Consider the following 23,968-nt stretch of genomic DNA (forward strand, 5'->3'; position numbering starts at 1 on the left):
TATTTACTTCTACTTCTCTTCTCTTGAAATTGTGAGTGAGCTTAAAAAGGGACACTTTTGTTAATGTTTTACCTGAACCCTTCCAAATGTGTCTTGAAAGCTACCTCCCAAAAGCGCTGCAAAAACTAAATGCATGCAGAATATTGGTGGGTCTTTTGCTGTGCCTAGAGAGTGAGCTCTCCACAAACAGAAAACACAGGAGTGTCCAACGTTCGATTTCCACATGTTCTCACTGTAGAACGTAAACGTGGGTTCAAATCGGTGAAGTCCCGCTTTCAAAATAAGATATATTCCAAAACTAACTATCCTTTGTGTGTGTGTGTGTGTGTGTGTGTGTGTGTGTGTGTGTGTGTGTTTTGCTGTAGAAATGCGTGTACTGCTACACCACTGCCAAGCCAAACCAGGGAGCGTGCATCCAGTGTTCACTGGAAAACTGCTCCACCTCTTTCCACGTCACCTGCGCCAACATCGCCCGGGTGGTCATGAAGCCTGCCGATTGGCCCTACGTGGTGTCAGTCACCTGCCACAAACACAAGAACACACAGAAGGTGAGCTGCTTTCATTAAGTGTTCCTGGACATTGTACCCATGATCAGCAATCATTTCATTCATTTAATTTCAAGGTGCTTTAAGTGATTTTTTTTTTTTGTAGATAATTTTTTTTAAATAACAAATATTATTTTGATACTAATCATTGCTATAGAGTGTTTGTTCTGTAACAATGGTCTCCCTGTCTCTCCAGCTCTTTACTAATCCGAAAATACATTTTCAGGTGGGTTGCCAAATTCAGCCCATCAGATTGTCTTTACAAATGTGTCTTTACTTCTTTGTGTCATCACTTCCTATTTCACTTGTTTATCCTGTATTCTGTAAGAGTCCTCTCTCTTAGTATCCCAACCTAAAAAAAAAAAGTTCTGTTTACTTGACGAGGTGGAGAGACAAGACCCCTTTTCCTAAACAAACATTCTATTGCGATGATTACTCTCAGAATATAGAGCTATTTAACACGTATTTTAATAACAACAAAAATCACTTGCTCCACTTTCATTTCATTTGTGTTCATATGATTTCATTTGATTTCATTTTTATTAGGACTGTATAGACGGCCAACAAACAGCACGACCACTTCAAAGGAATATCATGACACCTCCGACTATCATGACACCTCAAAGATATATCATGAAACCTCCAACGAGTATCATGACACCTCAAAGGAGTAGAATGATACATCCAGCGAGTAACATGACACCTCAAAGGAATATCATGACACCTCCAGCAAGTAACATGGCACCTCAAAGGAGTAAAATGATACATCCAAAGAGTATCATGACACCTCCAGCGAGTAACATGGCACCTCAAAGGAGTAAAATGATACTTCCAAAGAGTATCATGACACCTCCAGAGAGTGACATGACACCTCAAAGGAATATCATGACACCTCCAGAGAGTGACATGACACCTCAAAGGAGTAAAGTGACTCCTCAAAAGAGTACCAAGACAAAAACTCCTAGAGGGAGTGGCTCCAGTGGTGGAGCAGCCCCAGTGGCCCCAGCGGTAAGAGCACATACCACATGAATATGAATGACTATTAGTCCTTCCTGCCTCCCAGGACAGGGTTCGAATCTCACCCGAGGCTCTTTGCTGCTTATTGTTGCTGTCGGGCAGAAACCTCTTCTCTCCATATTCTTGTTGTGTTTTTTCGTAAATTAACCCCCTACTTGATCATACTACAGCGTCACACAAAAGCATCAAAAGTGTCAGATCCAAAAGCTCGAAAAGCGGTCCGTTTTGAGCTTGTAGATCTGCTACTTTTGTTTTGGACATATGAGGTTTCCACCTGACCGACGATATTATCCCCGCTCTCTCCTTCTCTTCCCTCTCCTGTTTCTCTCTCTCTCTCTATCGGAAATAAATCTACAAATGCTGAAGAAAAACAAAAAAGGAGGAGCACGAATTGACACAAACAGAAATGAACAAATATAGAAAGAAACAAGATAAACCTACTAGTGCTAATGTTTCACACTCCCTTAACGCACAATCCGCCCGGCACCCCACCCCACGAGGTTTCTGTTGTCTGACAGTGGAGGTGTGCACACAGTTTAGTATAGATGATATAGTGGGTAAAGTCCTTTATCAATCCAAAACTTTGAACTCAATCATAATTCTTTTACTTTTTACTGTGTGCCGTGTTCAGTGCACTCAGCGTGGTTGAAATAGCAGCTTAATGAGTGTATAACTTTCTGCGGAGGCACTCGTAAGTCTACACACCCCTGGTCCTCAGGCGTGTCTGTGTCGTGCATGCTCAGCAAATCTCCCCCATGAGCAAATAAATATTACGAATAAACAGATAAAATAAACTGCAGGTACAACAGCCTATTAGATATTACTGTTGACAGGGCATTTCCAAAAGGGTCCCGTTTTCACATCTACATGTCGGGGCGTTTAGCTGACATGGTTTCCTCTCCAGAACAATGCAGCAGAAGCCTGTAACAGGCCTGCAGTCAGCATCTTCCTATAGCGTAGGTCAGCAGCTCACCTGGCCGCTGATGGGTATGTCAGTTGCCATGGGGATTGAACTTGTGACCTTTGAGTTACAGGACGGACAGTGTGGGCCCTACTTTGCGCCCAAGTTGCGCTACCCAGTATTTAGGGAGTTGCTATCTTACGACACCAACCTTATCCCTAAAACACCTGCGCTACCCGTTACATTATGCAAGGTGTGGTTTTGTCGTAGTGCCATCATAGTGCCAAAATACACATATTTTTTGCTCACTTCCTGCACTTTCATTTCATTTGAGTTGATATGATTTAATTTGATTTCATTTGTATTAGGACTCTATAAACAACAAACAAACAACAAAACCTCAAAGGAGTAAAACTCCTAAAAAAAAAGTTCGAGCGGCCCCAGTGGCCCCAGCGGTAAGAGAACATACCACGTGTCATTCCTGCTGCCGGCACGGATTATTCCATTATTATCAGTAGTTTTTTGTTCAAAACTTTTCTGAAATTAGATTTATGAAATATTATTTAACCCATTTAGACCTGGAACACCTATACATTATTATACCTTTCAAGCCGGGAACACCTCTGTGTGTAGTTGTTGCTATATACAGTATATAGCAACATCATTTATTTTTAATTTTTTGAATAAATATTGGAAGTTTTCCAGAAAACTTTAGGGATTTAGAAGGCGTTTTTAGAATCGGCCTCAGGTCTAAATAATACATTTAACTCATTCAGTGCCCAGCTTATTTATGGAATTTTGGCTCTGAGTGCCACAACCAAAATTGATTGTAAAAAAAAAAGTGCTTAGCCGAGATACAGCCTTTTTCAGTAAGAAGTTAAACAAAGAGTGAATGGAGCAGCAAATCTTCAAATCATCATATCTTGGGTTCTGAACATAAAAAACAAAACAAAAATTTTTTTTTTTTTCATTGGACGTCTTAGACGTTCTGTGGCACTCAGGGCTTATATTAGCGGACGTCTTAGACGTCCAGTGGCACTGAATGAGTTAACTAAGGTAAAGTTTTTGTTTATTTTTTTATATTTTCCCATGGACCACCTGTAATCATGCCATTTAACCACTAGGTCTCGTGGACCACTTGTTGAGAAACGGTGCGAGTTGATCTAAACCTCTCTCTCTCTCTTCTCTCTCTCTCGTCCCTCTAGCCGCGGTTGGCTCCCAAGCCCCCCAAAGAGCCCACTCTGGGTCAAAATGTGATTGGTCGATGGTCGAACGGTTGGTTCTACCACTGCATCATCATCGGCGTAGCAACTCAGACTTTCTACGAGGTCAACTTCGACGACGGCTCCTACATCGACAACCTCCATCCTGAAAACGTTGTGGTGAGTCATCACACGTCCACAAAAAATCATGCATGTGTTTCAATCAATCATTCAACTTTATCGTCACAACACAGTTGCAGGTAAAAGTGAGCTCAAACTCTTGTTTATGCAGGCTTTCACGTTTGCAGTTCAAGGAGTAAAAAGAGAATTAAAAGTAAAGAATAGAAAATAAAAAGAGCACAAAAAGCCTGAAAATAGCAGCATGTAAAAAATCGGTATCATGTAATTTAAAGAGGTCTTAAATCACATGTAATGCATTCTAAAGGAAGACCTAAAACATAATATATATGCATCATTATAATGCACGGGCGACAGGCTTACTTTTTGTTCAGCAGGCTGACAGTTGCTAAATAAAAACTCTGACACAGTCTCTTGTTATTGCTCTTGATACTCCGGTATCGCTTGCCAGGTCAAGGGCTGCACCCTCGTCATTCTCAAAACCCTTTTTTACAGACAAGCTTTGAATTATTTCTTGCATACACTCCGAATGGCTTTGAGATGGCCTATTGTAGACATGTATAAACATAATACTACAACAAGCTGTACCCAGACACTGTTAACCACATGTGTTGTTCTGTGCTGAACATTAGGCGAAATTAGCTGATCTATAAGCTCAAAGTGCTAAGTTGTGAGCTTGTCGAACTGCTATTTTCCGCAAGAGATTTGGTGTGGAGGTGAAAAAATGTATAGGGATTAACACTCGCATGACTGAAGTTTCATTCTCCTCCACCAAGCCTGAAAAAAGATCATTTTGATCCCCAAATCAGGCTATCCTATTGGCCACTGTCTCCCCTCTCTGCTCCAGACTAGTTCACACTTTCTCCCCCAAACAGTGGGGGGTTCCATTGTCTTCTAAAAAGCTGAGAGTTGAAAATGGGTTGCCAAATTTTGAGAGAGAAATAAGCAGGCAGGTCTATGAAAGTGTTACTGCATGCGTTGTGCACACTCACACACACCCCCTTTTAAAGTTGCAGCCGCGCACGCACACACACACAGAGTCACACCACCGTCAAATGAATGGCAGGAGGATTCAGATTTCAGAGCGAAACTTTACAAAATAAAACGGTAAAATGCTTTGCACGGGGCTCGGGAGAAAGAGAAGAGGTGATATGGACACATTTTCGCTACATCGATGTGGAGAACAAAACACAATGCTTGATTTTATCCTAAGGCAAGCAATGTGGGAAAAACACAACAACTTGAAGAGACACAAGCGTTCACCACAAAGAGATCGAGTTATAAGTTAACAAAAGGTTTGGTGGTGGTTGTTGTTTACAACGTAACATTAAACGTGGTGTTGCGTGTCGGCTTAATGTTCCAACAAAAACACTAATCCGACCCCAAAGTGCCCAAACTAATGCTGACGAACTTACATTAGCTTCTTAGCATGTAGCGATAAACTTACACCTGGTGTTTGCACTTTCTCCATTTACAGCCCGTACATCTACACAAACGTTCAGATTTCAAATATAAAGTGCTTACCTCATGGCCAGTGATGTTACAATTATATTCGGGTAACCCATAAGTACCCATATTTTCCGTATTGTCCAATAAAAAACATTTTAATCCGATCGGTGGCCATTTTCTCCGTATTTTCTCCATGCTTTCAACTACGTGACCCTATCGGTTGGGAGGTGTAATTGCACTCTGATACACTATAACTCTATGAGAAAATGACCGCCAATCGGATTAAAATGCTTTTTATTGAACAATACAGAAGTTACGGTTACTTATACCCACCCGAAGTCAATTGTAACATCCGTGGCCACGGAATAAAAACTTTATATTTGAAATCCGAACGTTTATGTAGATGTACGGGCTGTAAATGGAGAAAGTGCAAAAAACAGGTTGAAGTTTCGTCATGACTGTCATAATATGACCGTCATGTGATGCTGCTTTAAATTTAGTAGCAGCAAGCGAACTATAGTAACTTGTAAACAACCCAGTGACAAACCTATATTATTATTATTCATAATAATAATATTCACATTATTGTCTGAGCGTAAAGCTCTCATTCTATCAGCTGTCCACGTCGCTGACAAACGCGTCTCCTCTCCTCCTCCCTCGGTGCAACAAGTGAACACAATGCTATGTTCCACAAATGTGCTCAATCCTGCGCAAAATATCTGATCTTCAAGCATAAAACAGTTGCTGCGTGACAAGCTGTATGCTTGTAGATCCTATCTTTTTCCACCGCTTTGCAGTGAAAGGGAAAGTGGAAAATGGGTCGCCAAATTTTGCGAGAGAAATAAGCAGGTCTATGAAAATGTTACTGCATACTGCATGCCGAGGCTAATTTGCAACACCAGTCCCTGGTTAGACCTTTCTATATAAATATATACCTAATAAAGATGCATGAAGCTCTAATCTAAACAAGTATGAAAAGATATTTATTTGCAAAGTAACTAGTAACTAAAGTTTTCAAATAATTGTAGTGAAGTAAAAGTACAAGATTTGCCTCTGAGCTGTAGTGGAGTAGAAAAGTATTACCATTATAATGTAATTATATATGTAATTATAATATTAATAATAATAGAAAGACATGAAAAACAAGCCCAAAGTCGCTTATAATAAGCAGACATGGCAACCATAGACTCGCATAGACTCGCTTCGCAGCTCGTCTACGGGCCGCTCTGCGGGGGGTCTAGAGGTGTCAACTGCTCTTGCCTGGGGGAGAGAGGGGGAGAGCGGTCAATTTAGCCGAAATATAACGGTTGGGATGGTATATATGGTATATATTTCATATTTATAATACGTTTCAGAAGAAAAAAAAAACGGAGATGATTTGAAACAAATATTTAGGAAAAGTCATGAAAGGGGAACTTTCTCAGAGCTTCATGAGAGAAGATAATCCACTTTAAATTCTCAAAATCGGTCATATATATATATTTTTTTTTCAAAAATGTTTTTATTGATTTTTTGTAACATACAGTACATGACATCTACTTTCACACTCATTCATACACATATACCCCCTTGCACTTGCAATTCAAAAAAACAAAAAAAATTATCACATTGTGTTACTCTTTCTTGAGTCAAATAAACAACTTAATAAAATATTACTTTCAGTTTCCTTCTCTCTTAAATAATAATGTCCATAACGTTCATATACGTTTCCCAAAGCTGGTCAAATTCATAGCTTAGTCGGTCATATTGATAGCTTAGTCATGCAAGTGTTAAGTGGTTAAATGTTATTGTTGACAGTTGTACTTGGTGGTAATGTTCAAGTTTTATTTGGATTACAGAATAAAACCTCATGAGAAAGTTTGATAAATGTTTTGAATATATCACCACCACACCCCACGCGTTATATTATAATACATATATTATCACCAAAGGTGTGACATGTGTTAATAGGCTATTTAAAATGACGGGGGTGTAGAGGGAGGCATCATGTGCTGTGAAGCTTTCATCAGTTCAGGGTGATGAGGGCTTGAACAATTTGACATGACACACATGAGGGCTTTGCAGACAGTGTCGGCCAGAAACCTCTTATGCCCATATTTGAACTTTTTGTGGTGTTACGTAAATTAATGCCCTGCTTGATCATACTATTGCGTCACCCAAAAGTAGCTGATCTGAAAGCTCGGAACGCGGCGTGAAGCGACGCGTTTCGAGCTTGCAGATCTGCTACTTTGTAAAATGTTCTCTCTTAACTCCCTCTGTCTTGTCTCTCTCTGTGTCTCTTGGTCTCTCTCTTACACACACACACACTCTCTCTATATCTCTATCTCTATCTCTCTCTCTCTCTCTCTCTCCTCCAGAGCCATGACTGTCTTCACGAAGGCCCTCCAGCGGTGGGGGAGTTGATAGTGGTTCACACACACGAGGGAAAGGTTCTCAACGCCTCCTTCATCAAGAAGCATGTGCATCAGCTCTACCAGGTGAGGAGAACACTGCAGGTTCTTACACACACACACACACACACACACACACACACACACACACACACACACACACACACACACACACACACACACACACACACACACACACACACACACACACACACACACACACACACACAGAGAGAGAGAGTGAAGCATTACAATGTGATGAAGGTGCCATTGTTTTCAATTGATGTGACCCTGCCAAAGAACAGACACCCTGACACACATAAGACACTTTCTCATTATGAACACTGGACAATGTCTGGGGAATCAGGTCGGGACATTGTCCGGTGTTGGCTGTTCACACATAAATACTCAGTTTGATAAGGTCAGGGGCGGGGTCTGGGTAGACGCATGAACTACTCCCACTAAAGTATAACACAGGCACAGCCTGAGGGAGATGCACAGATCAAATGCAATCTTTTTTTATTTCCTTCCACAGAACATGACAGAATGACAGATACATTGAATTGCTCTCCCATTGATGCACCCATGCAAAACACAAACTAAACATCTTTCCTACCATAGTAGGCCTAATGTAGATAACGAGCTACAACATACTTATAATCAATACGAGCCGTCCTCCTCTGAGCTGGAAGAATAACTGTCCAAACTTAACTCGGAGAACATTGGTCTCTATATACAGCCAAGTGCGCACTGCAGAGGCAAGCATCAGTTGTAGCTCGTTGTCTACAATTAGGCTACTGCAATAGTAAAGAGACGTTTATGTTCGATGGGTGAATATTTCCAATTCTAAAAGCAGAATAATTAAACTGGTTTTCAGTTCTCTCTCTCTCCAAACACCTCGGGAGGTGGGGAGGCTCCACCCGTCGACAATATAAGCGACATCAACAATTCCATGTGCTGAATGTAAATTCACCGGACAATCACAGCGTCCATTTACACGCAGAGCGGTTTGATTTAAATCGGACATTACCCGGACTTGACTCATGGCCAGCATAAAGTCTGTTTCATGTCTGATACTACTGAGCTGGAATGTTGCGTTCATACATACAGCCCCTCCGTCTAAAGTCTGGAAAGCTTCCATAATACAGTGCATGTCTGAAAGTGACTATACACACACGCACGCACGCACGCACTCACAAGCTAATGAAGTTCAGCATGCTTGTTAATCTCAAACAGGTTCCTGTTGTCAGTTTTGTCAACACCTCTGTGAGAAAGAGAGTGAACACACACACACATCCACACACACAGAATGAGCATCGCATCCATCCATATTTTGATCACTTTGTTCAATAGCACAGCGCTCTCAACAGCTCAGAGATAGCTGGTTTTGTCTGGTGGGAACTGGAGCAGTGAAAACCATCTTTATTTGTTGTGCTGTGTGTGTCTGTGTTAACATCTCACAGCCCCGCAGGGGGAAAACTTCACTTTCCAGCCGCTTGTTTTGCCAACTTTGCTTTTCAAAAAAGTATTGTGTGCGCTCTCTCTCTCCTCCCTCACGGCTTCGCTTCTCTTTCTATTCTGTTCCCTACCGATCTGTCTGTCCCCAGCCAGGGGGTCTGTCTGTCTGTCTGTCTGTCTCATCTGTTTCGTCTGTATGTCCGTCCGTCTGTCTGTCTGTGTGAGGCAGTGCACAGCCTCCTGTTAGTGTAGAGAGCAATGGTTCTCAAAGTGGGATCCAGAGACCCTCTGGGTTCCCTGAGGGTTCCAAATGGACTATTACAGGTCTGTTAACTCTGAGAGTGTACAAATGGAACCAGGTCCATTTGGCCAGGTTCATTTGTTTCCATTTGTACACTCTCCGAGTTATAGGCGTCCTTGAAAAGAAAACGTTTGAGAACCATTGGCAGCTTTAGATAAATGCTACTCATGTTATTTAGACAGATGCTAGGTTTTATTTGGGTAGATGTCAGGTTGGCAGTGCCTTTGATTTGAGCTTCCTCTTGGTGATGCTGTCCTCAGGTGGAGTTCCAGGACCAGACTCAGTCTCTGCTGAAACCCACAGAGATCTTCATGTTGGACCACGAGCTGCCCAAGAGGGTCCGCTCACGTCTGGTGAGTAGTACCGGAAAACCTCATCAGAGTCCACCAGTGTGTGTTTTAAGAATAGATGTAATAGATGCTACGCAGTTGACCAGTTTGAAGTTCAGTGTCACAGCGTGACGAGTGGATATTTGGTGTGGAATGGTTAAGTATCCAAAGGGCTACGATGAAAAAGGTTGGTACAGAAGACCTCTGGGAAGTGGGAAGGCCAGCACTCGCCTTGTTGTGCTGGCTACATCAGTGGTTTTCAAAGTGGGGCCCAGAGTTTCCTTTTTTCTCCCCTCATTTACATTATTATATATTTTTTAATATGTTTTTACATTTTCAAAAATGAAAATATTGCAAATCTGACTCGACTTTTTGGGGGGCCTTGCCATGGAAAGGTATGGGAATCCTTGGGCTCGATTGAAAGAGAGGGTAAACCGCCTGTATGTTTGTGTTCTTTCAGGCCATCCAAGGAAGCACGGTGCAACCAGTGGCCTCAGACGATGAAGCCCAGGCAGCCAAACGCCCTCGTATGCCGTCCATCTCTGACCTGCCAACCACGCCTGCAGGCCACCCGATGACCGCGCTACCCCAGTCTACCTGCATCCAATCCTCAGAACCGCAAGGACATAGTGTTACAGCCCCACCCTTCCTGACACAAGCACCGCCCCTGTTCCCAGCTAACCCCACCCCTGTCGCCACAATGGACTTCCCAGCTCATCCCACTTCTGACACCACAATGGACATCACCCCAAATGGATGCTCCCAGATGGATGGCGCCGTCAACCACATGGCCACCGCAGGCTGCCTCACGGACGCTTTAACAGACCACGCCCTGGCTTCAGACCCCTCTCTAGCGCTGGCGGCAGCTCTGCTCGAATCCCCGTTGAACTCTGACCCCATCCTGAGTGTCCCCATGCCCCTTGGGCCCATGCCCGACGGCTACACGCCCAGCAGCGGCTTCGTCTCCTACATGGAGACCCTCCTCAACTCACATTTCCCTCAGGACAATGCCCCCGGGCCCATGTATTAAGTAACACCCCCGTCCCCCCCCGTCTGTCCTACTGGCTCAGCAGGAGATAAGCTAAGAGAAAGTTAAGCTAATGGATGCTATGCTAACAGGCGGAACACCCCACCAAGATCTCAGAAGCCTAAATGTATGCTTTGTTGTACCGCGATGCATTGTGAGCTTGTAGGTCGGCAATTCCCACCCCCCCCCCACACCCCTCGGAGAAGAGAATCCACACAGACACAATAAAGCACCCATGCATGTGTTTTTTTCTCCCGTTTTTCTATTTCTTATTATTCATGTATTTTGCTGTGGGAGTGAATTTAATTATTATTTTGAAAAAGCCTGCTTACAAGAAGCAACGGCAGCTACAAAGGCGGGGCTTGGTGTTGTTTATAATTTTTGTATTTGTTTTATTTAAATTTTGAATTTTGTTTTGTAAAACTGCTGTGTGTTTTTCTCCTCCATCCGAGTACAAAACTACAAACACGTACCGTCTCTCTGGTGTCAACATCATACCTCTCAGTACAATAATATAATAATGAAACACTTTGATTTTTTTTCATAGGATATCAGCTCCCCACACCCCGCCGCTGTGTATCAACGTGTTTGTGTTTTGATCAAATAAACCAGCAAACAAATCTCTATTTTTTAATCGAGCCTGTTAGAAAAGCTCAATGATAAAAAAAAAAAAAAAAAAAAGTTTGGACAAATGTTTAAGAAACTGTGGGCGTCTTGTACAGTACGTTTTATTTTTATTTTGTCTTTTTTTTTTCAACCTGATGTTTTATCATAGGAATGCGAGAGGTAAATGAATGACGCTTTATGTTATATAATGTATTGAAGGGGTGGGAGGGGGAATTCAGTATTTAAATGTGGTAGTCACATATTTACATAAACTATTTGTAATAATGAAAACAAAATGGAGAAAAGAAAAAAAACATTGTTGAATGCAAAGAAATTGTTAGTACACTTTGACTGTAACCTTGTCTGCAGATGCATTGGAGTTTTTTCCGTGAAGAGGTGTCACATTAGTTATGATTGTGACCTTTATGTATTGATGTAAAAACGCAAAAAAATGACATTTTTGAGGACTCTGCTTTTTCACCCGTCCAGAGTTTTCTGGATCAGAGGCCCGTTATATACCTTGAATACCAAACACCAATGGTTACAGGAGACACCGCACCGACATGTTGGCGAAATATAATGTTTGTAATGGTTTTTCATACCACTAACAAGCTATTCCCACCCTTTTTTCTGGATCCGGGGCCACATCAAAGTGTCAAAAGTGTTCACAGCATTTAATACAAATGTGATATTATCATTCAAATCGTTCATATTTTGCTAATTATTTGTTGGGCCGTCTTGCAATTTCCGCACGACTCACCAGTGGGGCCCCGGCCCACAGATTGGGAGTCACTGCACTCAACCCGTAGTGGCTGAGTGTGATTTGGTGTTTTAAAGCTTAATTTATACTTAATATATGCGCTGTGGTGCTTGCCCATAGCTTGGAAATCAGTCGCCACCTTTGTACTAAAACTGTATAAATTAGGCTTTAAAAAAACACCAACACTTCCTTTTGACAGTAACTTTGAAAATCCCTTTCCGTTGTGCATAAATTGTATGAAGTTTTGTTGGGGAAGAAGAGGGAATAATTAATGTTACGTTTGACATTTTGTTGACATTTTGCCAATGTAGCGTGTCCCTCAACCATCGGCTGCAAAAACCTTGGTGGCGGGCGTCCGTTGTTTTTGTAGCATAAATAAGAATATTCTATGTAGAAATCAGTGTTGTATACGCTATTACTCATATTCATTTTCTATTGTACACTTTTTATGTTATTTTGTGAATTAATTAACTTCATAAGGTGGCCAAGGAATTGTGTAACTGTATAAAAGTTATGACACTTATTTGTTTTTGCAGATTTTCAGAGGCATAATTAATTTCTACTGCTACAAACTCCATTAGTTTTTCTTTTTCAATGCGTTGGCCTTTTTATGAGACAGATCGGTGCTATAGCCAGATATACCAGACTACTGAAGGACTGTGTCCCTACACTTACATTGTAAATACCGCAGGCCACGCATATACATCAATGAGGTTGCTTAATGTCATACTAATAGCCGTATCTCTCATATACTGTGTATACATGTGTATGTGTGTGTATATATATATATATATATACACACACACACACGTATACATATATATATGTATGTATATGTCTTGTCTTTTTTTGTTTTTGTTTTGTTGCCTCAAGTGAAATGTTGGAACATGTAAATGTTCCTGTATCAAAACCACCGGTGAAGAGAATTTTATTTCATAGGAATTAAACTGCATTACAATCCACGACAGTTCTCTGGTTTGAGTTGCTTTTCTGTGGTGACCTGAAGCAGACACAGGAACATTGAAGAAGCTGCGGCGGGGGGGGGGGGTATGACAGACGTTTTTGCATTGGTGGCTGTCCCTATGGGCGGAAGTGAAAGCACTTTTGGAGGTGCACTCTATAGGCCCCTTAACCCAATAACACCGGGAACCCCTATACGTAACTATACCTTTCACGCTTTTGGGGTTGTTGTTGCTATGTACAGCATATAGCAACATACATTTGTTGTAATCTTTTAATAATTATTTGAAGTTTTGCTGAAAACTTGGGTCAGGATTTAGAAGGCGTTTTCTCAGGTCTCAGGTCTAAATGGTCTAAACGTTCAATTTCATGCGGCGATGATTGGATGTTGTGTTCATGATATGAGCATATTTTGTAAGAAATGCCCCACCCACACATTTATTAAGGCAATTACAGGCAAACGGTATGAAGAATCAAAACCCTGTTTGACAGTCATTGTCACTTGACTCACGACCATTTGTGCTTAATTTGAGGGAATTTCCGCAACAAACAACATGTAGAATTTGAAGTGAAGTCACTTTTGGCTCTGTGTTGTGATCCCAATTTGGGTTAGATCGGACACTGAATTAAATTTTTGTTAAATAATTTTGTAAAATGTTCTCCCGCAAACTTTGGAAGGCAATCATAGCCAATCGGAATGGGACATTTTGATTGCATGACCTATGGTTCAAAAGTTCTAGGCCACCTCTCGGGTGGAGGAGGACTGGAAGTTCTTTGACAGATACCATAGAATGTGCATGCGAAGTTTAACACCGATCACTGGCGATCAGTCCAACGGTGTCCGTCATTAGCTGTACACAGACTAGACAGTGGCGAAAACCTCCCAGCCTATCGGCCTGGCGGAGATGATAAACTGACATGTGCGAGTGTGTGTGTATGATTGCATGAGTGTGAAGCAGTGAAGTGATGGAGGAGTGTCCTCAGTCGACCTAGTATAATTAAGCGCCAAGAAAAAGAGTTTGCCCCTCCTATGTGTTTGCTTCCCCCCCCCCTCTCCTCGCAGGTGTCCTCGGGTTCGACATTGCTGTAATGGAGCGATCCAGGTCAACAGAGGGCAGTAATAATAACTAGCATTAATATTACTGCCTCTCCACCCCACCCACCGCACACTACGCTACAAGAATTCCAGAGATGCTTTTCCTTTTAGAAGACTAACAGCTTCCTGTTGTCCATACTGGAGGATGAGATGGGTACGTAGTGCAGTGGAGTGATTCTCAAAGTGGCGTCCATACAAGCTTATAGGGTGTCACTTCGTGCCACGATATGAGCTTGTATATCTGCTATTTTTTGAAAAGTATTGAAAGTTTGTGCAAATCTTGTTAATGTTTTAAAGTGAACCTTTTTTTTAACTCAAATCTTTGCTTCTGGATGTCCTTGGCACAAAATATTTTTCAGATCTGGGGTCCGCAGCCAAATACATAATTTGGGAGGTCTTTGACATGAAAAGGTTTGAGAAACACTGGTTTATGTGATGCTGACTTGTGAGTGTTATGCTTGGATCCAGCAGCTGAATCGGGGAGAAAAAGTTTAGTTTGAAAATAAGAACCAGGAGCTCCGTGGGGTGTAGTGGGAGAGTTGCTATTAGCCTGGCGATCCACGCGGTTCTAATTATAATGGTCTAACCACCGCTGTGCAACGAGCCCGGCAGCAAAGTGGAAGGAATAAAAAACAAAAAACCTTGCAGATATTTCAGTGTTCTGTGTGAGCGAGGCAGGCATCGCTGCAAAATTGTCGCTGTCGGGCAGAAACCTTGTATCCATATTTTTCAACTTTGTATGAGTTTTATTTGTGTGAATTAATGCCTTGCTTCGTTGTACGCAGTGTCACAAAAAAGTTGCAAAAATGTCCGATCTACAAAGCTCACAACGCATTGTGAGTTTGTAGATCGGCAATTTTTTTAAATAAGTGAAAGTGGTTAGGTGTGGGTTTTATAAATATTGAACCAGTGTTAAGTATTTAAACACCTTGCAGGCTTATGCAAAGGTTTAAATGTAATTTAGATAGCATGTTATTTAGACAGATGCCAGGTTCATTTGTTGACCTGGCATCCTAGAGATTGTATAGTTTCAATGTACAGATTATCACTTTTTTAAATTATACTGTTTAGACTGATGATAGGTTCTTGCGCTTTACCTATGATCCTAGATTTACAGTATATCTCTATGCATGTGATGCATTACCTTGTCCTTGTATTTACCTTACTTACTGTGAGTCGCTGTGGATGTAGAGCGTCTGCTAAATGCCTAAATTGTAATAAGTATTAACCTTGTGACTAAATAATAACTGCAATGGAACACAGGTTATTTTTTCCCCATTTCTTGAAAAGTTAACGTTTTTGGACATACAAGGTTTCAGCCCGACGACAGCGGCGATGTAATGACGCACGGCGCTGAGTCGTCTCGTCTCGGCGGCTTGCAGTTTTTTAACACGGTCGGTCCGCCACCCTGCGAGACCAAACGGCGTCGCAATCATTCCTCCTGCCAAGGAGATGAAAGTGAAGTGAGTGTCCTCAAAACACACACACACACACGCACACGCACACGCACACGCACACACGCACACACACACACACACACACACATACACACATCCCACCTCCATGACTGCAACTGTCCTGTACTTTCATTACATTTCCCTGTACAGTGAGACGGGGAGGTTGAGGGGGAGGGGAAAAAATGCATTCACCTCCGCAGCCGAAAAATAAATCGTTGCTGTCGGGCAGAAACCTCTTATCTCCATATTCTAACTTTTTGTGTTTTTTTTCCCATAAATTAACGTCCTACTTAATCGTGAATGTTGCATTTATATAGCGCTTTTTATCCAAAGCGCTTTACATAGATTGTGCATTACATTCACCCATTCACACACCGATGGCGGCAGAAACCATGCTCCTGCTCATCGGGAGCAATTAGGGGTTCAGCGTCTTGCTCAAGGACACTTTGACACCAACTCTGGGGGAGCCCGGGATCGAACTGGGAACCTTGCGGGTGCCATCCGGCCACTCTACCCCTGAGCCACTGCCACCCCAATCATATTATATTGTACTACATCGTCACACAAAAGCATCAAAAGTAGCAGATCCACAAGCTCACCGCGTTACGAGCTTGTCGATCTGCTACTTTTGATGCTTTTGAATTCAAATCCTGAAAAGTAACAGTTTTGGACTTATGAGGTTTCCACCTGACAGAGACGAAATGTTCTCTTCTCAGTTGCTGCTTGTTCAGCCTGTCTCTCTCTGTACAGCTTCTTTTCACTGAATCCTGATTGGTTCCCATCAGAGATGTTTGGTACCAGTGAATTCCTGACTTCTTCGTTCTGAGGTGTCAGAGGTATAGTGTAGTTAGTGTGAGACCACATTTAGATTACTATTACGAAACATGCATTAGCCAATTATGTCATATTTTATAGTTAGTCTAGTTGAAAATTGTAGATCTGCAAGGTCACAACGCAACCTTGTAGATCTGATATTTTCTAAAAGATTTTAAAGATTTTTGCACCCGCAGAGCAGGTCCAGGATAGGACGGCAGCCGGCGTCTTATTTCAGGACGAGGAAACTGTTGGGGGAGAACCCACTGAGCCGTTCCGGTGGCCGTAGTTCCCTTACAGTACCGCTGGTGAGGAGCGAGGTCACCTCCAGCCGGAGGACCTGTCTTCCGGTACAGTCGGACACAGTAGCTCAAATGCCCTAGTAGGCCTTATACAGGGAGGATTTTGTAAAACAGGATTGTATAGTGTGTGCTTGTGACTTGAATATGTATGTCCGCTCGCTGGGTCAAGAAGCTCAGACCCGTTCACCGTGGAACGCACAAGGGTAATACAAAAAGCACTCCTGTGTGGTCGTTTCACTCGCTGGTTTAGAGGGATCTCATAACCCGCTCACCATGGAGCACGCAAGTTTGTAACAACACGGCACAGCCGTGTGAGGAGAAGCACGCAAAGAACTTGCGTGTGTGTGCTTCAACTCGGGGGAACAAAGCCAAACCGGTTCGGTTTGGCACAAAGCCAAACCGAACGGAGTGAAAGCAGAAGCACTCAAAGGAGGGACTACAGATAGCAGCGAGTTTACGTTCTGCACACAGAGCTTACCTATGTGGAACTCCAAATGTCCACACCCCTGTACACAGGATTCATCTGTAAGTCTACCTCGGATGCCTCTGCTCCCACGGAGGGATATATCATATTGGAGGGATCCAATATAGCGCTACATAACGTCTGTGGAGAATGTGTGGAGAATGTGTGGAGAATGAGAAAGAGTGAAAACTGACTGTGGAAAGTACACTCAGTAATCAAATGGCAGGTGTGGGGAATTCGACAGGTGTGGGGAATTTCCCAAATCAAGCTTATGCTGAGGTTGCCATGGCAATCAATTGGCTAATTTTGGCCACGGCCAGAACCTTTTCTGGTGGTTCTGGACAACCACCTATCCAACCGACTCAACGCCGGGCCACTGAATTTGCGGTCGGTCGCTCGAACAGTTCTTGAGACACGTGTATTAAATATGTACATACGTACGTACAGAGATTCCCTGTATTTATTGTAAGATTTTCAAAGTGTACATACACCATCTGCCTCCTCTAGTGTGGGTACAAAAGTCATACTGAGAAATGTAGTATAATATAAGTCCTCATTATGCATTTCACAATCATAACATTGGATTATAATGAGTAATGTCTAGTAATCACTTTAATGTTGCAGCTGTGGCAGATTTTTGTGACTTTATGTACTGCTGGGTACCCGCTCATCCAAAGGGAGGAATCTGTCTCCAGGCAGGGCCTCTGTCTTCAGGCAGGGGATTCTGTCCTCAGGCAGGGCTTCTGTCTCAGGCAGGGGCTTCTCTCTTCAGGCAGGGGCTTCTGTCTTCAGGTGGCGCTTCTGTCTTCAGACAGGGGCTTCTGTCTTCAGACAGGGGCTTCTGTCTTCAGGCAGGGGCTTCCGTCTTCAGGCAAGGTTTCTGTCTTCAGGCAGGGCTTCTGTCTTCAGGCAGGGGCTTCTGTCCTCAGGCAGGGGCTTCAGTCTTCAGGCAGGGGCTTCTGTCCTCAGGCAGGGGCTTCTGTCCTCAGGCAGGGGCTTCTGTCTTCAAGCAGGGCTTCTGTCATCAGTCATGGGCTTCTTTGCAACATAAACACACCACATTTAATATGATAGTGCCAAGGTTCATCCATGACCACTCGCCAACGCAGTTAATGGAGGAATTTAAGCTTATTCAACCATCACACTCTTATCATTGTAAGTGGCTGTGGATGAGAGCTTCCGCTGAATACCTTGAGATGAACACTTATACAGTGTGTGTGTGTGTGTGCGTGCGTGCATGTGTGCGTGCGTGCGTGCGCGTGTGCGTGTGTGTGTGTGTGTGTGTACTTGTTACTATATTTGTGGAGCCAAATGTCCCCACAAGTATAGTAGACGTAGGTTCCCACAAAATAAACTGTATTTTTATAGTAATTAAAAGGGGGACAAAATAGCAGGCTTACAATTAGGAAAAATATTCAGGCTGAGGTTAGGAGTAGGATTAGACATTGAGAGTTTAGACTGAGGGGTTATCGATAGAGTTATGCCAATTTATACTTAATCGCAGGCCAACTACGCGTTGTGAGCTTGTAGATCAGTTATTTTCGGCTATAGGGTTAGGGTTAAAGTAGTATTTATATATATTTTAAAATTCTAATGGCATTCATAAAATTGATGTACGAAAATGTTGATGTCCTCACATGTATAGTAATACAAATATCTGAGTGTGTGTGTGTGTGTGTGTGTGTGTGTGTGTGTGTGTGTGTGTGTGTGTGTGTGTGTGTGTGTGTATGCGCACGCACTTGCGTAGGTGATGATGGTGTTTACTACAGGAAATCAACGTAATTAATCACCAGACGCCATCCTCGGTGGTTTTTAAAAGGAGCTTATCTGTACACGACTGTACCGAGCTCATTCTGTCTCTTATATTCCCGCTCCGCAGGCCAATTCAGCCGCTTAAAATCTCATTTCAGACACAATTAGCCTTTAGCCCACCGACGCACTGCCTCCCACGACGTGCGATTTCCCTATTCCCTTTGTGACCGTTTTTCGCTTTTCAACTTTTTCGCCCCCCACCCCCACCCCCGATAAGGATCGTTATTGAGGTTACAAGTTTACAGGAGAAAACATATTAAAGTAGTTTTTAAAGCGGTCCATTAGGGCGGTGAGGCGGCTGATGAAACTCTCTGGCGTGTTTGTGGGTTTTTATCAGCGCTACCGGGGCGCTCCTTCTTTTAATTCATCCACCTCAAGTTTTAATTACATTTCAGAGTCTTTCTTTTGGGGGGTTTTCCTCGTGACAAACAGAGTTTCAGGCAGTTTGTCTGCGAGTGTTTTTATTTTTATTTAAATGTTTTGGTTTCTGGGAACTGATCTAGAAATGATCTGTATAAAAATTTTACTTGAGTAAAATGACAGGAGTATTTCCATTAAAATGTGCAAATGTAATGTACTCATTATGCACAACACATTTTCTTCAAAAGTGTTCAAACTTTCCCGAAATCAACGCGTTGTGAGCTTGTAGATCTGCAATTATAAAACAGGGCTTACTTGGTTAACTTGTTTTGTAATAAGAATCTACAAAGTAACTTGTAACTAAACCAATCAGTACAATGTATGTATATGTAGTGTAGTGGAGTGATTGCTTCTGAGATGTAATGAAGTAAAGTATAGAAAAATGGAAATACTCAAGTAAAGTAAAATTACATAAAAATGTTACTTGAAACGGCACTATGCAACTTTTTTAATGAATACAAATGTATTTTGTCCAATCTGTATAGAGTATGTTAATACAATATAACGTATACAATTGGGGAGGTTGTATTTTGTCTCCCTGCTCTTCTATTGAGACATTTAGATTGTGTCATCACTTAGACACAGGATCTGACATGATTTTGACCTGATGGTCAAGATTCAATTTATCCCCTGAGCAAGCAGGCAGGCTCTATTAGCTCAATGGTAAAAATGTCAGCACTTGCGCATGAAACCGGGTTCAAATCAGGGATAGAAGAGGAAAGCTACATCGTGCAGCTTTAACCCATTAAAACCGGGAAAGCATCTGTGTAATTGTAGATTTCAGCGTTGGCTATTAAAAAATAGAAGATATACAAGCTCACAATGCGTCACTTCATGCCATGCTGTAGGGGTGTGCCGATATATCGTCCCGCGATATATCGCGATACATTTTCGTGACGATATGTATCGTTTTGGGAGAAAAAAAATCATTTAAAAAAATAAATAAATAAAAAATAAAAAAATTTTTTACACAATAATAATAATCAGGCATGCAAACAGCCCCGAGGTGAAAAGGGTGACAACATGTTGGTTTTTTTCGGGTCAGGTGTCACACTATTGCCCTAAGTTTGCATGTCTGAGTAATGCAAAAACTAAATTATTTGTTTGCATTTGCTTTTTTTCTCCCCCATATATTTTCATAATAAAAAAGTGCGTATCGTATCGAAATCGTATCGAAATCGTATCGAAGTTGTGAGCCCAATATCGTATCGTATCGTTTCGTGAAATTTGGCACCCCTAACATGCTGTAAGCTTTTACATCTGCATTTTTTTTTTGCATTTTAGAAAAATCTTGTGAGAGTGTGAGAACTACTGATTTAGAAGGCATTTGTAGAATCGGCCTCAGGTTTTAATGGGTTAAGTACAGTACTTGAGTAAAAGTACCTACCGGTAGTTACTCTCCACCCCTGCTGAAGAGCTGGCTGTACCTGCAGGCTCATTACTTTTACTTAGCCAGCGCGTCACAAGATGTTTGAACACAAAGTCTGGCCTCCAGCTGACTCTGAAAGGTGGATTTTCCAACTCTCTCTCTCTCTCGAAGTTAAACTTTTATGTAATTTCCCTTTGAACTGCATTTGCACTTTAGGTCTGTAGGGAAAATAATTCATGACTAATACTGAAGTGCTTAAGTTCTCATCTTATTATAGGACGTGCTATATAACCGCATATAACTCTAGCGTGTCCCTATTCTAGGGGTCGAACATTCTGTGGGAAAAAAAATAGTAAATTTGACCCTTGGCTCTATACGTGGTTGGCTCTTTTTTCCCTCTACACCAAACCATTTTGCTGATTTTTTTTGTTTAGACTGGCGAGGCACCTGAGCGAGCTGCCAGGTGAGCAGGTGACTGAGTGGAGCAGAGCAACCCAGGGCCTCAATGACAATGTGGTCCTCGTTAGTGAGCTGTGGTGGTGGACACAATACCCTATCACCTGTTTCAAAATGACACTTATGTGAAGTATGGAGTTCTTCCTCTCCTCCTCTGTTCACGTCTCCCCTCCCTTCCTCTCCTCTCCTCTCCTCTTCTACCCTCCTCTGTTCACTTCTCCCCTCCCTTACTCTCCTCTCCTCCTCTGTTCACTTCTCCCCTCCCTCCCTCCCTTCCTCTCCTCCCATCTTCTCCTCTCCTCCTCCTCCCCAGCATCATAATCTATGCAGAAAGGAGGTGAGGAGGCACATAATTGCAGCGATGGGGATTATTATGCACCGTGAGCTCGGTCGCCTCAAGGTGAGACATCAATACGACACCACGGAAAAACAGGAGAGAGAGAGAGAGAGAGAGAGAGAGAGAGAGAGAGAGAGAGAGAGAGAGAGAACTGTGACTGTGTGGGAGAGGAGGAGGAGGTGGTATGCGAGAGAGGGAGACAAAAAAATAGTATTGACTGGAACTTACAGCACAGATGACATTCTCCAGTTGATCCCGTTTACAATTCAATGTAATCGTCAGGAAAGAATCCACCAACCAACCAGCGCATAATTAATTATTTCAGTGATTCTCAACCTTCTGAATTTCAAGGATCACCAGTTTGATATCGTTGCTGTCGTAGAAACCTCCATCTCCATATTTAAACTTTTCGTGTTTTTTTCCCCGTAAATTTGATCATACTACAGCGTCACACAAAAGTATCCAAAATAGCAGATCTACAAGCTCAAAACGCGGCACGAATGGACGCGTTTTGAGCTTGTCGATCTGCTATTTTGGATACTTTTGAATATGAATCCTGAAAAGTAACAGTTTTGGACAGGTTTCCACCAGACAAAGACAATACGCATTACACCACTGACCCCCCCTATTTGATACCTTTAAAAAAACACCTCTGGGACCCAATCTACACTGTACAATTCTCAATGTTAATCTAACTCAGAGTGCACAAATGGAAACAAATGATAAGGGTCCATTTGGTTCCCTTTGGTGATCTCCAGACCTGATGTTGAGAACCAGTGAAGTAGGCTATAAGTCTAGCAGAGTGCACCTGGATCAATGGGGGACAAAAGAAACATCATGAGGAAAAAATTATTAATAAAAACATTAAAAAAAAACATAATAACAAATTAAAACTTTATTAAAACTTATTATCATTATTTAAAAAAACTTTAGCTGCCCATTATTCCCCCCCCCCCACACACTTTTCTCCCCACTTTAGACGTTATGCCAATGAATTCCTCCCACTGCAGTGAGGATCCCCCACCAGGAGGACGCAGCGCCTCCGTCCTACTCCTCGGAGTACATGTAGTGACAAATATCACCCTCTCCGCCCGGCTTCTCTCCCTCAAACGTCATACGTTGTAATTAATAACTTGCTGAAAAGCGGGATAATTATGTAATCTTTATAGTCATCATGTTAGATCCTAATCTGACCAAGTCCAATAACTCATCAGCATATAGATCCATATATCTTTCCCCAAAGTAAAATCAACATGTATCTGTGTGTGCGTGTGTACGTGCGTACGTACGTGTGCAACGCTGAGTGTCTGTTTGCATGTGGTCCATGTGATCTGTGTTTGCATGAGAGGACATTGTGTGTGTGTGTGTGTGTGTGTGTGTGTGTGTGTGTGTGTGTGTGTGTGTGCGTGTGCGTGTGCGCTCGCGTGTGTGCGTGTGTGTGTGTGTGTGTGCGCGCGTGAACACTCTCCATGCCATAATTAAAAAAAGCTGAGGAGGAAAGTCTTTCCTGTCGTTAATTATCTGCCGTTCCTCTCTCTCTCTCTTTCTCTCTCTTTCTCTCTCTCTCTCTCTCTCCAGTAGCTCATTTACATGAAACAGAATTTAATCAGAACTGAGAGGGAGAGAGAGAGTGTGTGTGTGTGTGTGTGTGTGTGTGTGTGTGTGTGTGTGTGTGTGTGTGTGTGTGTGTGTGTGTGTGTGTGTGTGTGTGTGTGTGTGTGTGTGTGTGTGTGTGTGTGTGTGTGAAGATAGCAGAGGTAGAGATGAGGTAGGTAGGTACAGTGTAGGCTACTGTAGGCTATAGTGCGTAGCAAAAAAAAATCCTGAAGGGGGCGTCAACAAGTGTCATTTGGAGCGGCGGACATCTTGGTGGGGGATAAACAGGTTGACTTAACTTTGACCCCCACCAGTATGTCTGCAGCTACTATGCCACGCCCCCCCGTGGTGACGACACGTTGCCAAGCACTATAAGGCTTGAGGAACCAAATAGAACATGGCGCCACTTCTCCATTGAACTCAAGGCCGCCCTGTTCTTTTCTGTGCCCTGTTCTTTGAATGGTATCTTACAACAGCTATAGTCATCGCCACACAGGGAGAACGAGTAGTGACACATTTACTGCAAATGCACAGTATGATGAACAGAGCAGGTTCATTTGATTAACAGGAGAATGAGACTGTAGCCTCTCATCATCTATCTGTCTGCCTGAAGGGCTTCTCACACTGGGAGAAACACACTGTCCGTGTGGATGGATGTGTGGCGTCACACTGCGCTCCTCCTGGGTGTGAATTTGTCGTGAGGTGGGAGTGGAGTGTGCGTGAAACCAGCACGAACGCCACGGTTTCGTGGGATTGCGCCCACT

At 42.6% G+C, this 23,968-nt stretch overlaps 1 protein-coding gene across 5 annotated transcripts in view; it reads left to right on the forward strand.

The window, feature by feature from the left end:
• kdm4b (lysine (K)-specific demethylase 4B) overlaps positions 1-13,085 on the forward strand; it is an 88,253-nt gene extending 75,168 nt beyond the window's left edge. For 3 of the 5 annotated variants that reach the window (XM_080430120.1, XM_080430118.1, XM_080430117.1), the window contains 7 exons: positions 366-548; positions 1,092-1,553; positions 2,832-2,918; positions 3,669-3,845; positions 7,610-7,729; positions 9,662-9,754; positions 10,191-13,085. In XM_080430120.1, the coding sequence (XP_080286246.1) occupies positions 366-548; positions 1,092-1,553; positions 2,832-2,918; positions 3,669-3,845; positions 7,610-7,729; positions 9,662-9,754; positions 10,191-10,760 (1,692 nt within the window). In that variant the 3' untranslated portion in view covers positions 10,761-13,085. Of the gene's footprint in view, positions 1-365; positions 569-1,091; positions 1,554-2,831; positions 2,919-3,668; positions 3,846-7,609; positions 7,730-9,661; positions 9,755-10,190 lie in introns of those variants that run through there. The other 2 variants (XM_080430119.1, XM_080430121.1) reach the window with 2 other exon arrangements.
• The last annotated feature ends 10,883 nt before the right edge of the window (positions 13,086-23,968 follow it).

This window comes from Gymnoscopelus braueri, assembly GCF_963280865.1.
Source record: "Gymnoscopelus braueri genome assembly, chromosome: 6".
Lineage (NCBI taxonomy): Eukaryota > Metazoa > Chordata > Actinopteri > Myctophiformes > Myctophidae > Gymnoscopelus > Gymnoscopelus braueri.